Genomic DNA, 15,670 nt, shown 5'->3' on the forward strand with positions numbered 1-15,670 from the left:
GGGTCCTTTTTGTTTTTATGTCTATCCATTTTCAGTATAGTTCTGATTTCTTTTAAGTGACAGACTATTTTGTAAGCTTCTTTTTCTCAGTTTGGGTTAACATCCAGATAATTATGTTTTAAGTCAATGGATAACCTTTACTGATAGAAATATCAGCACCATTTTAAGACATGTCACTGAAATGTATTTAACCACTCCTTTGCCAGTCTTCTTCTATTCATCCTTATAAGAGCCAAAATCTTGTTGCAATTTTTCTCTGCATTAACTCATTAAAGTTCTGGAATAGTTAAAAAACTAATTGGTAAATTTGGTAAACTTAATATAACCTTAAGTGAGGGCTCAAAGGGAGAAAGAAGAAAGATTGGGCAAATAGGAAGGGAAAAAGTGAGACAGATATATATATATATGTATATATATATATATATATATATATATATATATATATATATGTACATAAAAAGAGAGAAAGAGAGAGAGAGAGAGAGAGAGAGAGAGAGAGAGAGAGAGAGAGAGAGAAGCTTTGAAATTTACACCAATGTTGAAAATAGAAATAGTTGAACAGGTGTTATTTGAGGTAGTAGCAGATAAGGCAAGAGAAAAGGTATAAACTAGAGCTAGGAAAACAAAGATAGGAAGATTGATTCCAATTAATGTTTTATAGCATTAAATGAAATACATTCAAATTGGTTGAGATACAATGTTGCCTCTTGTGCCAGCAATTATTGTTCAATTTAAGGAGTTATTTATGTGATCAAAGTTGAAATTAGGGCTGGGCTCAATGGTGCATGCCTATAATCCCAGTGACTCTGGTTCCTGAGGCAGGAGGATTGTGAGTTCAGTGTTAGCCCCAGCAATTTAGTGAGGCCCTAAGCACTCAGTGAGACCGTGCCTCTATATAATATATAAATAAGAACTGAGGATATGGCTCAGAGGTTAAGCGCCCCTGGGTTCCATCTCTGGTACCAAAAAAGAAAAAAAAAGTTTAAATTAGAGTTATTTATAGTATAATATGTTAAGGTAAAGATAATTGTTGTTGAATCTTGGTTTGGATTTCATTGGGGTTTGGACATTTAGCAGATGTTCATCAGTTTTTGGATGTGGATCTCTCCTAAGTTACAGGGGCACAGGAGCCAATGCCATAGTTGCTATGATCCTCCGACCAGCAACTTCTGGGTTGTGAGCTCAGGGCCCAGCAACTGACTGCTTGGAGGGTACATTGTTGTGGATTGGCTGTTTCTATTGTATGCAGTAGTTTAGGATCAGTACCCTGGTTTGCTGTGGGTTACCATTTATCTGTTTCCCTCTACTGGATCCTTTTCACTAGTTAAGATCCTTATGGCTGTCTTTGAGCACAGGAACTCTGGTTGTAAGTTTCCTGCGGGTGGGTTGTGAGCTCAGGGCCCAGAAGCTGACTGCTTGGAGGGTACATTGTTGTGACTTGGCTGTTTCTATTGTATGCAGTAGTTTAGGATACAGTACCCTGGTTTGCTGTGGGTTACCATGTATCTGTTCCCCTCTACTGGATCCTTTTCACTAGTTAAGATCCTTGTGGCTGTCTTTGAGCACAGGAACTCTGGTTGTAAGTTTCCTGCGGGTGTTCTGTGGTGCAGAAGTATAGTGTACAAGTATTCTCCTGAGTGATGTGACTCTCTGACGCACTGCAGTTAAGAGTCTCTTGTGGTTAACCTGGACTCTTGTTCCCACTGCCCCAGGTTATGAATGGTGGGTGTTGATTTTGTCTGCTTACTAAGTCTGATGCAAGTTTCCACAGGTATCCAAACAATGCCCTGTCACTTGCTGGTTGAGATCATGGTTCAGACTGAACACCTGTTAAGTCTGGTATCAGCCCCTTCCTGCTGCATTGACTCTGGTAATTTCCCACTGGATCTTTATGTCTCTGGATATTCAAGCAGTTTCCCTCTGGTAAGGCCTGTAATCCTAGGGATGGTCCCTAGGATTGCCATGGTGCCTCCCCCCAATGTCAGTAATCAAGGCCTAGGGAGTCTGCTCTCCTTTGTTCAGGGCCTAAGCTGCTTCATTGTTGTCTGAGTAGAGTGATGGGACGTTGTGCAGAGTGTAGCAGGACTATTTACACTTTGTAACACAGTTTTCTTGTTTAAGGTGAGGGGAAAGGCAGGGAGGTTTCAGAGATTCTTGGCCAGTAGTGTACTTTTGAAGTTCTTTCTGACTGGACTCTTAGGATTCTTGAGATGTCCCACTGCAGGGTACTTCCCTCCTGTTTAATTTGCAGCTGTCTGTGCTTGGGAAGACACCCTGCTGATTTAACGGAGTAACTGGTTGGCTGAGGGCTCCATAAGATGGCTGCTATCCCTTGGCTCAGTTTTCTTTTCACAATTTGGTTTTCAGTTCTTTGAGCTGTTTTAAGGACCTTTCTGTTAACATTGCGCTTCAAGTCTTTTTTTCTTTCCAACAATTTTTAAATGGTAGAGTTTAAGAGGATGTTCACTCCACCCCCTCCACCCCCATCTCTCTCTGTTGCTCCTCCCTCCTTATCCATAGGTTTGGGATAGGGTTAGGGCACTCTGAGTTTATTTTCTTCTCTGCTAAACTATCATCCTGTCTCTCCAGGTCCCACACTATGTAATATCAAGTCTTAGAGCATTTATTTTGTCACCTACCTCTCAGTATGCTTTTCCTTTGCTGCCTCCTTTCTGCACTCATTGCCTAGCTTGCTTCTAAGCCATCTTCCCTCTTTTGCATTGGTTTCTTGATTTGTGAAATAGGAATAATACTGTTTCATCAGACTGCCTCAGTGTAATGATTAAATGAAATAATGTGAAAACTATTAGCACAATATAAGAAATTACTACAGTAGTGCTGTCACCTGTGATATAGAACTGTGCATTTTAACCACTTCTACTTTTCACATATAACCTAATTGTTAAAAGATTCATTTGTATTCCACCTGTAAGTGAAAACTTTAAAACAGGGAAATTACACCAGAACAGATTCTGTTTTTAGTAGTTTGTCTTCTACAAAAGGACATTGGCTCCCAGGATGAGGAAGTGGCAAAGAAATGAGGATGTTTCTGAGGAGAGTAAATAGAGTCGAGTTTTATTAATATATCTTCATTACAATTTTAGAGTTTTAGGGTTTTTAGGGTTTTAAAGGAGTAGGAAGTAGGATAAAAGGAGAAGTGAGTGTTTGATTAAAGCAAAAAATGTATAGTATTAGTTGTCTTCCTGTAACTGAGAACTATACTTCTGAAGAACTGATTAGAAAAACCATTGTTTTTCTATATATATATGATTTCACTTTGATGCCATTCTTTAAATCTGGAATATTTTGCTGTAATGTCTGAACTTCATTGTAAAATTATAGAACAAAATAATCAAGATATAAGAGGCTAACTTATGAGGTTCCCTTTAAAACAGAATAGCTTAGAATTAATATGTTTAGAGGTAAATTTTTGACACAAACCTTTATTTCATATGATATTTATGCTGTATTTGTTTGCTAGTTTGGTTTTCATTAATAAACGAAAACAGAACAATTTTAAAAAAGTAGGTTTTTGTAAAAGATTCTTCTGGTTTGGCAGAAGAATCAAGCAAAATAAAACTCTCTTTTTGTATAATACTATCTGTGTGATTACAGGGTGTAGGAAAAAACAAGATTGTTGACAGATTTCTTCACCTGCTCAACAGACCACGAGAATATATCCAACTTCACAGGTAAGAGTATTAGACCCACTAACTCTTAAAATCTGATTATTCATCTTTCTCCTAATACAATTTAAATATACGTCCCTTCTATCCTATCCCCCTCACTGGTGAACCCAGGTCCTTATACATGCTAGGCAGTTAGTTGCTCTACCTCTGAGATACATCTTCATCCCTTTGTATTTTTTATTTTGAGGCAATCTTACTAACTTGCCCAGACTGTCTTTGAACTTGCAATCCTCCCATCTCAGACTTCCAAGTATCTGGGATTATAGGTGTGTGCCACCATACCAGGCCTAAATGTACTTTCTTAAAGGCCCATTTTATAAACCAGTTTATTCCTGTTCCTCTTCTTATCTCTCTTCTCCTTAAAAGGTAATAAAAACATGATAAAATTTTTTTAAACTGACTAATACTTTATAAATATGAATTAATAGATCTTTTGTGGACAGAGAGTGATGAACATTACATTCTAGGAGCAGTTCTCATCAACTTTGAGGCACTTAAATTAAAAGAAAAGTAAGGGGAGCCTAAGTCTACTCCTCTAACAAGAAGTTAAAATAACTCACAGGGAGAAAGAACAAACTATATGGATCTCAGGTAGGAAATGAGCATAGACACGTGGAAGAAGTTTGTTAGTAGTGTTTTTTATCTTGCTTAAAACACTTTGTGGGTTGTTTAGTTTTGTGTGGTCAGGGTGCTTATTCAGGAATAGCTTTTAAGCAGATTTTTTCTCAGCACGGATCATTTTTTAGTTTTATCAGTGAATCTGTTCCAAATTTTTAAAAATATAAGCAGCAGATCACCCAAATCCAGAAAAATGAGCGGCGGGGGGAGTAGAGAGGAAAGGAGGAAGGGGAGAGGGAAGGAGAGAGAGAAATACACCAAGTATTGAGCAACTTAAAACTATCTTAGAAAATTATTTCAATCCCAGGAAACAGAAAACATTGTACAGTGGAAAGAGCATTGGATTGAATTTTTTTTTTCCCCTTTCTTCTTCTTACTACTAGAGATTGAACCCGGAGGCACTCAACCACTGAGCCCTTTTTAGTTTGAGACAGGGTCTTGCTAAATTGCCAATGGTTCTGGTTAGTTGCTCAGACTGGTTAGTGACCTCAGACGTAGAATTCTACTGCCTCAGCCTCCTAAGCCACTGGGAGTACAGGCACACCCGGTTCCATTGGATTGAATTTTGAGAATTAATTTCTGGTTTGGGTTCTTTTGCTAAAATAATTTAAATTCCTAAGAGAATTATAGGAAAGTAGAGGACAATAGTGGGTGAAAGGACAAAGAAAAAAGAATCAAAGGAAAGCTAAAAACTCCATCTTGGGATGTATACTTCTGGCTTTGGCATATTAATGTACCAGATTAGCACTACCAGAGTAAACAACTGTAAGCATGGACAAAAGTCACAAACACTGGGAAAAGAATAACCCACCAGAGATCTGCAGTCTGAGCAGCTATCAGAATTCCTGATTAGGAACCTGCATTAAACACTTCTGGTTTTCAGAAAATATCTTCTAAAGTGTATGCTTTAGAAGTAGAATTAGTCTATTCCTAATAAAAGCTTCTGTATACCCACACTTTAAAAAGTTTAATAAGTCTTGAAAAAACAAAGATGCTTGTGTTTTAGAAGTTCTTTCTCATACAAAATAGCCTTAAAAAATAAAAAGAATGTATATTTGGGTAGACAGGGAGTAAAATATCAGAACAAAACTGAATACTCAACTAAGAAAGACTGAAAAATTCAAACACTCCACAACATACCATTAGAAATTTCAAGCTTTCAGTAGAAAATTACTAGATATACAAAAAAAGCAGAAAAATTGGTCAACAGAAATTGACTAAAAAAGGTGAAAAATGGTAGAATTAGCAGGCAACACTACAGAACTGTTGCCATAAACATTTTTAAACATTTCAAGAGGGGAAATGAGAATTTGGAGAGATTAGAAGTCCTCAATATAGAAAAGACCACTATAAAAAATGCAGCTTCACATATTAGCAACTGGGGTCTCAAAGAAAAGAGGAAAAAATGGAACAGAACATATATTTGAAGAGATATAATGAGAAAACTCCCAAATTTAATGAAAAACATGAAGTCATCAGTCTTAGAAGTTCTATGAATGTCAAGCAGAATACACAGAAAACCGTAGCATGGCACATCATAATCAAATTGCTGAAAACTAATAGAAGTATCTTTAAAACCACCCAGGGGAATGAAAGACATAATGCATAGAGGATAACAATGATAAAAGTGATTGCTGACTTCTCATGAGAAATAAATATAAAACACAATTCAACGAAATGGTTGCTTTTAAAGTGACAAGTGGAAAAAATGTGGAATAGTACATTCAGCAGAAATACTCTTCAAATGTAAAATAAAAGACATTTTCAGATAAAAAAATGAGAATATTTTTCAATAGACTACATAATAAAAAATTATAATTTAATATTTTCCATGAACATAAGTGTGAAAAATTTTAGCAAGTATTAACAAATCATATTCAAGGAAATATAGAAGTAAATACCTTGCCTTCCTCAGAAAAATCCACTTTGTTGACGTATTATACTGGTCTATTCACATAACCATCTTCTGTCATTTTTAAACCTTTCTTTTATGTTTCTTTTCCATTTCAGTAATTCCTGAATTTGTCTTTATTGTACCCTTTTATTTTCTCTGGACTCTGTGTGTTTTCTTTTTCAAACTTTTTGATATGAATGCCTTAATCATTGATTTTCAACCCTTAATTTATCATATGTGCATTTGAAACCATCTATTTTTGTCTCTCTTGGGTCTCAGTTTTTTCATCTCTAAGAGGAACAGACAAAGGTCATTTATAATGTCACTTTTTGCTATATATTTGAATATCTTTGATTAGTCAAGAAGAAGATGGTATTCAAGGTTTTTTTGAAGGTTTAGAGGATTAAAGAGGGCATGCCTTACTTCCTGTCTGGCACGTCAAGCTCTTGTCCTAAAGTAAGAAGTGGTCCATAAAATAGTGAAGAGCTGAATCCTGCTAATTTACATTCTGTGGCAATTCTGTCATTGGTTAGATAAATGTGTAGATATATTTTCTAGGATTAATTTTCTAAATTTAAAATGTAGTAAAAATTTCAAAGCCAAATACTTATATGTTTTTATAGCATCTGTTGCTCTATTATTGTTAAGAGTATGTCAAGTAAAATGATTTCTATTTAACAGATGCCTTAGGTATATCTATTTGACAATCTTGGATATTAATTTATTATGTAAAAGTGGAAGTACAGAAGTTTAGTTTGCAATATATAGCTTTAAGAATTTTCACTAATTATACCAACATCCCCACTAATTTCAGTGTCGGGAATTTTTTCTGTTTTATATACAGCTTTAAACTTGTATTTGCAATAAAATTTAAGCTCATAAAATTGCTTTAAGGGAAACGTGTTTAAAAGACCTAAATATAGCAGTCTTAAAAATATGTTTAGGACTTCTCTGATCTATAGATGATCTATGTAAGGTCTTATCTTCATTTTAGACTCTTAATGGATTTGTGACGTTACTATCTAAATAATCAGTCATTCTCAATTTAGTTTATGGATATCATTGGATCACAATTAGTTATAGGAGTCATTTGAAACATAATCTTGATAAGTAAACCATCACCAAACACACATGAATAAAACACAAAACCACGATGTTTTTAAGTATGGTCATCTTGTGTTTTGATGATAGGATTTCATAAAATGAACAAGTTGGGCAATTCATGTGCTTGGTTAAAATCAAAAGTATGTCTTAAGAGTATGATTTAAATAATTTAAAAGATTAATGAATCTATTACTTTTGAAATTTCAATAGAACAGACTTCGTCTCACATTTGTGAAGTGTATCTATTTATTTGTGTTTTCTATGATGTTAATTTGACATGAAGGACACTTGCAACTTCTGTAGTTGTATTTCTTCCTTGGATAAAAGTACATGTCTATATTAAAATCATAATTATCTTACGGGTTTGAAATACTCGTATTACCATTTATTTTTCATTTGTTATTCTTCAGATATGAAGATAGTGCAGGTCCAATCATTAGTATGAGCTACATTCTTGGTTATTTTTCTAATAGTGGCACCCATGGAAATAGAGTTCCTATGTCTCCTACTGTATCCCTAACTTTCTCTTCAAAGGAATTTTCCTCACAAATGCTTAGCTTCTTCCTAATTGGATCATTTGATGTTGTACTCACAAGTTTTGAAGTTTAATCCATTCCTGTCTTTATTCTTTCATCTAAAATGCACCTCATTTCTCCACCAGGCCTTCAAAGTTTGACCCATTGACAACCTCTCCTGATGTTTCATTTTGGGTATGACTGTTTCCACCTCTCAACCTCTGTGGAGCTGAATTTGTACCATTGTGATAGAAACACAGACAGGTTCTAGAGATTAAATACTGTATTCACTAATTTGTATGTGATCTTGAACTCCTTCAGTCATAATTTCCTGACTTATCAAATTGAAATAAGTTCTTGCCAAGGTGAAGACTAATATTAGAGAATATGTGAAATAGACTCAGCCAGTGTCAGGCACTTTTAGACAAGTTAATAAGTACTAGTTTTGTATCACATAACTTACTTTCTTTTCTATATCTGATTTGCATGAGTCAGGTGGAACATCCCTAATCCAAAAATCTAATACTCAACAAGCTTCAAAGTCTGGAACTTTTTGAACACTGATATGATTCTCACAAAGTTTTGAATTTTGGAGTTGAGTTTTTGAATTAGGGGATGCTCAACAGGTAAAGTTTATACAAATATTCCCAAATAAAAAATCCAAAATCTGAAACACTTCAGGTCTCAAGCTTTTCAGATAAGGGGTATTCAATGTGTAGTGATTTCTAATAATCTCATTTCCATTCCTTCCCCCTTCCTCATTTTTGCCTCCTCAACTCAACAGGGACCTTTATAAGGACAGAAGTCTGTTTTTATTTTTATTTATATTACATGTTAATTCATTCATTTGATTCCATCTGTTTGCCAGTGGCTCTTTTGGTACTGATGGTATGTACATGACAGTATCACTATTGACCTAGAGATATATGATTGATTGTTGGTGGTAAGAATACATCAGCATTTGTGGAGTAGTTACTGGATACAACTATGAAAGAGGCATGTACAAGAGCTGTGGGAACCTAGAGGAGAAGTACTCTATTCTTTGTATGTCTGTGACATGGTGAAAGGTATGGAGTAGGGGGCTCTCAAACTAAGTCTTAAGAAATAAGTATACATTTTCTGAGTAGAGAACAGAGAAAGGGCCATTATTGCCATTGAGTTTTTTTTGTTTTGTTTTTGTTTTTTTTGGTACTTGGGATTGAATGGGGGGGGGGTGCTTAAACCATTGAGCTACATACCCAGTCATTCGTTATTTATTTATTTATTTTGAGAAAAGGTCACATTCAGTTACTGAGACTGATCTCAAACTTGTGATCCTCCTGCCTCAGTCTCCCTATTCACTGGAATTATAGGCAAGCACCACCATATCTGGCATGGCCATTGAAAACAGGCCATACAAATGCCAGAATGTGAGAGGCAGATTGGTGAGTTTGGGATGTATTTGTGTAGATGTAACAATTAATGGCAAGAGGGAGACATGAGCTTACAGAGGTATAAAGTCCCTGCTGAGGCTGGACTGAATCCTGACTGCAATAAGGTAGAATGCAAGCAAGAAAGATGATGTTGACTGTATCTGTGGGCTGATCAGAGTCATATGGGACTTGAATCACATAGAATACTAGGAGGTGATATTAGTAATCCAGATAAAATTATTGGGGCTAACTGAAAATATTAGTGATGAGAATGGAAAGAAGGAATGTATTCAGATAAGTATAAATGACTGATTTTACAATTGTTAATAAGTATTGTGGAAGGAGAGGGGAAAAGAGAAGTTAAGAGGAATTCCCTTATCACAAGGCAAGCACTTTGTGTAGTTCTCAATACACAGTAGATGCCACTAAGTATTCGTTGAAATTACTTGGTATGAGTTAATTTATCTGGAACTTGCAGCTCAAGCTCCCCTGTGATCAGCCATCCTTACTGTGATCAGCCACAGGCTACTTCAGTGTGGAGCCAGGTTTCTTATCTATGCATGGATTCAAGTAGTGACTGTTATGTAAGTACTCCAACCAGCTGAGATAGTTAAAATACTGCATATTGGAAGGTTATTCTTAAAACATTTGCTTTTCTCCTATCATTTTTTATGCTATTTTCTTTTGTAAAACCAGATAAGGTAAAGTATGTGGCAAATTGAATGCAAAATTCTCCTCTTGCCCATCTTAAAATCACATATCCTGGAATAAATAATGACTTGCTTTTCAAAGCACAGCATAATCAACACACCAGGCTTTCCTCAGGCTGAAGAAAACTGAGTGTGACAGCACAAAATTTTGAAATTCACAAAATCCCAGCAGACAAAACTATCTGGTAGAAGTCAGGAGAAGTCAAATCTTTTCTGAAGTCTCATGGAAAACATTATTATCGAGCCATTATGACATCCTTAACCCTGATTAAAGTAATAGGGACCTGTCAATGTGTCAAATGACAGCTGCCACACAAAACATCCAGGGTCCTCTTCCTGCAACTTCTTCCCTATTATGAATTTGAAAAGCTGTTTTGGAAACATTTTTATCAGCAGTTGGACAGTAGTTCTCCCAGTAAGAATGCCTTCTACTGCCTCTTTTTAACAAAATGAATTGTGCCACTGCCTCATGTTTTTCTGTGTAGATCTTTAGGTGTATAATAATTTTGACTCTTCTCTGGTTGACCTCCAAATACATTTAAATTTCTGTATTGTTTTCTTTATTTAACAAACGTTTACATGGTAGCTGTTATGTGCCAGGCACTGTTGTAAGTGCCTGATTTCAAATTATAATTGTTACTGATTTCAAATTATAACTTGTTACTGCTGACTACAAGTCTATGAGATCCATACCATTGCTGTCTCTGTTTGGCAGATGAAGCTCTGAGGCACAGAGAGGTTAAAGAACTTGGCTAAGGTTAAACAGCTGACTTCATACGTTCTGGCTTCAGCCTTGTGCTCTTACCACTGCATCATGCTGCTACTTGACTTCATTGTGCTGAATCAGGCAGTAGAGTAGTGAGGATAGTAAGTTCTTTACTGTAGTTTTAACCTGTGTGACAGAACTGTTGATCACCAGCTTTTTTATTTTGTACCTCAGTCTATACATAATAACTTGATGTGTTAAATTCTAGCCTTGTGCTCCTAAGGCTTTCCAAGTCTTTTCTGCATTATTTTCCCTTGGCTAATTATTCCATATCTTTGTATTTTCTTTCAAAAGTAATATCTTCACTTCATTTTCTTTTTCTTTACTGTTTCTCCATATCATTACACTTTTACTTCCAGTCACATCCCTTTCTCTGAACTGTGTCATAAACAAACTAGCACTGTTTTTTGTTCTCAACCAGGAGATTCATAAAAACACTAATCAGAGTAATTCTTGTGGTTTATTAAGGGGTATTCCTCCCAAGCAGAGACTGCTCCAATGATGTGCTTTCTTGCAGCATGCTCATTAAAATGTTGCTTTTTTTTGGCTTCTAATTTGTGTGTTGGAGAGGTTGGTGAGTCAGAATTACAGATAAATTCCTGAAACTGGAGATAGCAGCAAGTGCCATGCTCTAGGCTGTTCTGGAAAAGATGACTAGAAACAGTGAGGAGTCTGTGGGATTCGTTTTCATTTTTATTTTCTAAATCACAAGCTTAAGAAGCTTGAGAACCATTGACACTGTGTTTTTTCTTAGTTTTGTTATATCCCTTGCTACTAGATCCTATTACATGCCTTTCAAGTCTTATGTGCTTTTTTAGTTTGAGAAAAACTTTTAAAAATCCCAAAAATGTAAATACAAATATATAACACAGACCCAAATTTATCACCCAGATTTAATAACTGCTCATATTTTTCCAAATTTGATTCTGTGCTTCCTTTTCCAGAAATGAATTGCTATAATTATAGATGGCATTTCCTTTACTACTTTCAAAATTGTATCCCCTTCCTCAACTCAATCACTATTATAAGTTTACTTTATAAATTCTAGTCCCTTTTTTTTTTTTCTTACAGGACAATTTTGGTTAAAAATTTATTATTTCACACTGATTTCCATTATAAAATTGGGGATATTCTGATGATGTAAGAATTAAAAATTTTTTATTCCTTATACAAATATGGGATAAACTCAGTGTTAGAATTGTTCCAATCTCAGATAGGCTTAACATCAGGACCCTACCACTTAATCCTGGTGCCTCACTTGGCCTTTCTAGCTGGTACCAGCTAGTTTCCTTAGGTGAGCAGAAAGAGTGAAGAAGTTTCTTGATCTAGTATCCAATACCTCCAAAGTGTCTTTTTATTCATTTATATTGAAAATACTTTTGTCCTTATAAGATAGGTATTGCTATAGCCAGATTCTTCAAATGGTGGCAACAGTGACAAAATAAGCAGAAGGGACAGCCCAAGGTTCTTCAAATTAGTAAATAGATTGGTGTTTAAGGCAATTTCTAGGTTCAATATTCTGCTATGAAACTTCTGTGAATTGAGATTTATCTATAATGTTTTATGCAGGATGAATAAAGAGCCTTGCTGAAAAACCTAAGAATTGTTTCTGCATTTACCTTTAATCGTTCAGTCAGTCAGTCAACAAGATTCAAGATTCTCTTGAAGCAGACCTCTTGAGCCAGAGATCAGAATGTTTGTATAAGTGATTTGAGAGGGAGAGACTTTAGATGAGACCAAAAGGGAAGTAAAGAAATCAGTATAAGATTGGACAAATTAGGTGGTTCTAAATATAGCCCGACCTCAGCCTCTTCACAGGGAGCTCTGGAGTGTGAATGGTACTACTCCATTATCTCACCTGGAAACAAGACAGCCAACAGTTTCAGCTCCCATATCAGTAGTCACTGGTTAAGGGCTGCACCTTGGGAAAGAGGGCAGGGAGCACCTGTAATTGGTATTTCTCCAGGAGGTAGCTCCCACTGGTGGAGGGAAGAAAAGTTTAGTTGTAAGCTTTTATACATCAATGCTGAAATAGCTGAAGGATCACTTCACCCTGGTAAAGGAGATCTTGGTAGAACACCAACGGCATCTACTACAGCAACCCTATATTGAGTTTCTGTTGTGTCCTTAGCACTGTTTTGGAACTGTAGAACACAACAATGAATAGGATAGACAAAGGTCACTGCTGCCATGAATATTTCTTTCTAGTAGTGAGAAGATGTGTAATAAAAAAGTAATGCGCTCAACAGGAAAAATGCTAAAATGAAAATGATAGCCAAGTACAGTGGTCCATGCCCATAATCCCACTGACTTGGGGGGGCAGAGGCAGGAGGATTGCTAGTTTGAGGCCAGCCTCAGCAACTTAGCAAGGCCCTAAGCAACTTAGTAAGAGCCTGTCTCAATATAAAAACAAACAAAAAGGGTTGAGGATGTAACTCAGTAATAAAGTGCCCCTGGGTTCAATTCCCATTCCCAAAAGAAAAGAAAGTGATGTACAAGACTTTAAAGGGTAATGTGATAGGGAGTAAATGGGAGACTAATTGAGAAATAGAACTCAAACACTTCTAAGTTTGGCAGTGGTGACTATTTTTATAATTGTGATGGGATTTGCAGTAAAACATTCTGGCTTTCAACTACTCTGCCTTTTCTAGAGACTCAGCAGATCTACTGACCCAATATAGAAGATGGATCTGTAACAGAAATAATAGCCAGACCTTTTGATCACGGTAACTATAGAAAGTTGTAAGAACTTGGGCTAGTGATAGTCTTGAATAGGACTCCAGTCAATAGCCAAAATTACCAGAACTAGCTAGGTCTAACCCTGTGGGAATAGAGTCATTGGTATCAGCTTGATATTAGTAGGAATTAGTCCTTTCCTCATCTCTAACCTGGACTATTGCAGTAGCCTCTTGGTTAAGACCTTAACCCTCATCTTCTTTCTATGTCCCCACATTGTTCCAAACAATGAAGTTGATCACTTGCTGTCCTGCTCAGAAACCTTCAATGACTCCCACTACCAGCAGTATCAGGTCCTCACTCCTGAGTTTGAACATCATTTGTTTCACTTGTCTTGCTTCCACCTGTTCTCTCCCACATTCTTATGCTTCATCCACTGCCTGTGGCTCTACATACATATTCATGACTCCATAACTTAACATATGCAGTTTGGAATTTCCTATCAGGTCTGCCTGGAAAACTCCTACCTTTTCTTCAAAATGCAAATTAAAGTCTTTTCCAGTAGGAAAATTTCTTAGACCTTTCTTTCTCTTTCTCTTTTACAAGTAGATGTTTCCTTTCTTCATGTTACCATTTGTACAAAGTGTTTTTTCAAGTGGGGAGCAAAGAAAACTTTCTGTGTTTGATAAATGAGATGAAAAATTACATGTTGAGTTCTAGGTGGTGCCGTCAATTTTGGCCTTCTGTCATTTGGTTCTATGTAGTTGTCCTTGTGAGCTGTTTTTTTAGCTATTAAAATAAACTGAATTTAGGACTTGAACTTTAAATCACACAGATAATAAAGTGTATCAATCTCATTGCTTTCCCTCAAATAACCACCTTTAATTTTTAGTGAGAACAAAACTTTTTTTTGTATTGGTACAAAATAAAAACTAAGAGTGTTTTTAAGGTGTTGTTTTTCACTGTTAGATCATTTTGTTGTTGTTGTTGCCATATTTACAAGTTTTAGAATGTGTCTTTTCCAAAAGAACTTGTATTGATGGTTAAGTTTAGGGCTACTGACATATAATAGGCTCTGCTAGTATACCTGTCATTCTTTATCACAGTTACATGTTCCCATCTTTCCTCCTCCATGGATCACTTGCTCTCTTTATGGGCAGGCATATGTCACTGCTTACTGCTACTATGATGTCTAGAGATAGCCAATGTTTCATAAACATTTGTTACACAAATTAATAAATACAATGTCTTCCTTTTAATCCACCTTTCAGACATCCATTTAGAAAGTCTTCCCTCTGAAATGGATAGATGGTTGGTCCTCCAGTGGCTTCATATTCAGTCAAACTGAATTATGGAATTTAAGATTCCATACATTCTGGACTTACCCTACCTATCCAGCTCTCTTCCCTCCATACAACTATATTGTGGGTACATTGGGTAACTAGGTGTTCCCTGGAACTTCTCTTGTTTCTCCGAACTGCTCTACATTTGACTGTTGCTCTGCCTGGATGCACCTTCTACACATCACTGGCAGATAAAATCAGATTTTATTGTTACAATTCTGTCCTCTTCAGTCAGAATTGCTTACTTCTCCTGTGAGTTTACATTGAAGTCTATTTTGATATTTTTGTTTTTATAGCCCTCATCACTTCTGACATGAATTAGATTTAATTGTCTTATATCTGTCTCCCTGTCATGTGTACTTCCTGTTATACATGAATTATTCATGTATAACACTTCATGCCTAATAATCTGCTTTATACATTAGAAGTACACAATTAATGTTTATTTAATACACTCGTGTATTCATTAATTTTGAGCAAGCATTTATTGCTGCCTACATGGTACACAACATGGTGATAGGCACCATGATGCTATTGTACTGATTTCCGTAGAAGTTATGCCTAGTGAGGCAGACAATCATATTAACAGCTGAAATTCATCTTAAGTGTAGAGTATTTTCTATGGAACAATTAGTTGGGGTGCTTCTAAAAGGGGGCAACATTTGATCTGAACATTAAAGGAATGGGCCTTTAAGAGTATGTCAGGCAAAGATAAAAAGGAAAACTTCAGAAAAGAGGAAACATATACATGATGCTTAAGGTACTTCCAATAACTCAGTCTGGCCTTAGGGTATATGATTGAAGGAGCTGAAATGCATTCATCTGAGCAGCATTATTGAATGCATACTTTTCTAAGCCTGAGTGATTTACCAGGGAACAAAAGCAGCATTCATGTTATGCTCTAGTTGCTGGTAAGACAAAGAAATCATGAGATAATGAAATA

General features: G+C 36.0%; 1 protein-coding gene across 2 annotated transcripts in view; it reads left to right on the forward strand.

Annotated features, from left to right (window-relative positions):
- The window catches only part of Vwa8 (von Willebrand factor A domain containing 8), a 461,451-nt gene that overhangs the window by 240,118 nt on the left and 205,663 nt on the right, over positions 1-15,670 (forward strand). For both annotated transcript variants that reach the window (XR_007108713.1, XM_047552395.1), the window contains exon 21: positions 3,616-3,692. Coding sequence is in view for 1 of the 2 variants with exons in the window: in XM_047552395.1 (XP_047408351.1) it covers positions 3,616-3,692 (77 nt within the window). In the remaining variant the exon portion in view is untranslated. The remainder of the gene's footprint in view (positions 1-3,615; positions 3,693-15,670) is intronic.

The sequence above is a fragment of the Sciurus carolinensis genome, chromosome 5 (assembly GCF_902686445.1).
Source record: "Sciurus carolinensis chromosome 5, mSciCar1.2, whole genome shotgun sequence".
In the NCBI taxonomy this organism is placed as follows: domain Eukaryota; kingdom Metazoa; phylum Chordata; class Mammalia; order Rodentia; family Sciuridae; genus Sciurus; species Sciurus carolinensis.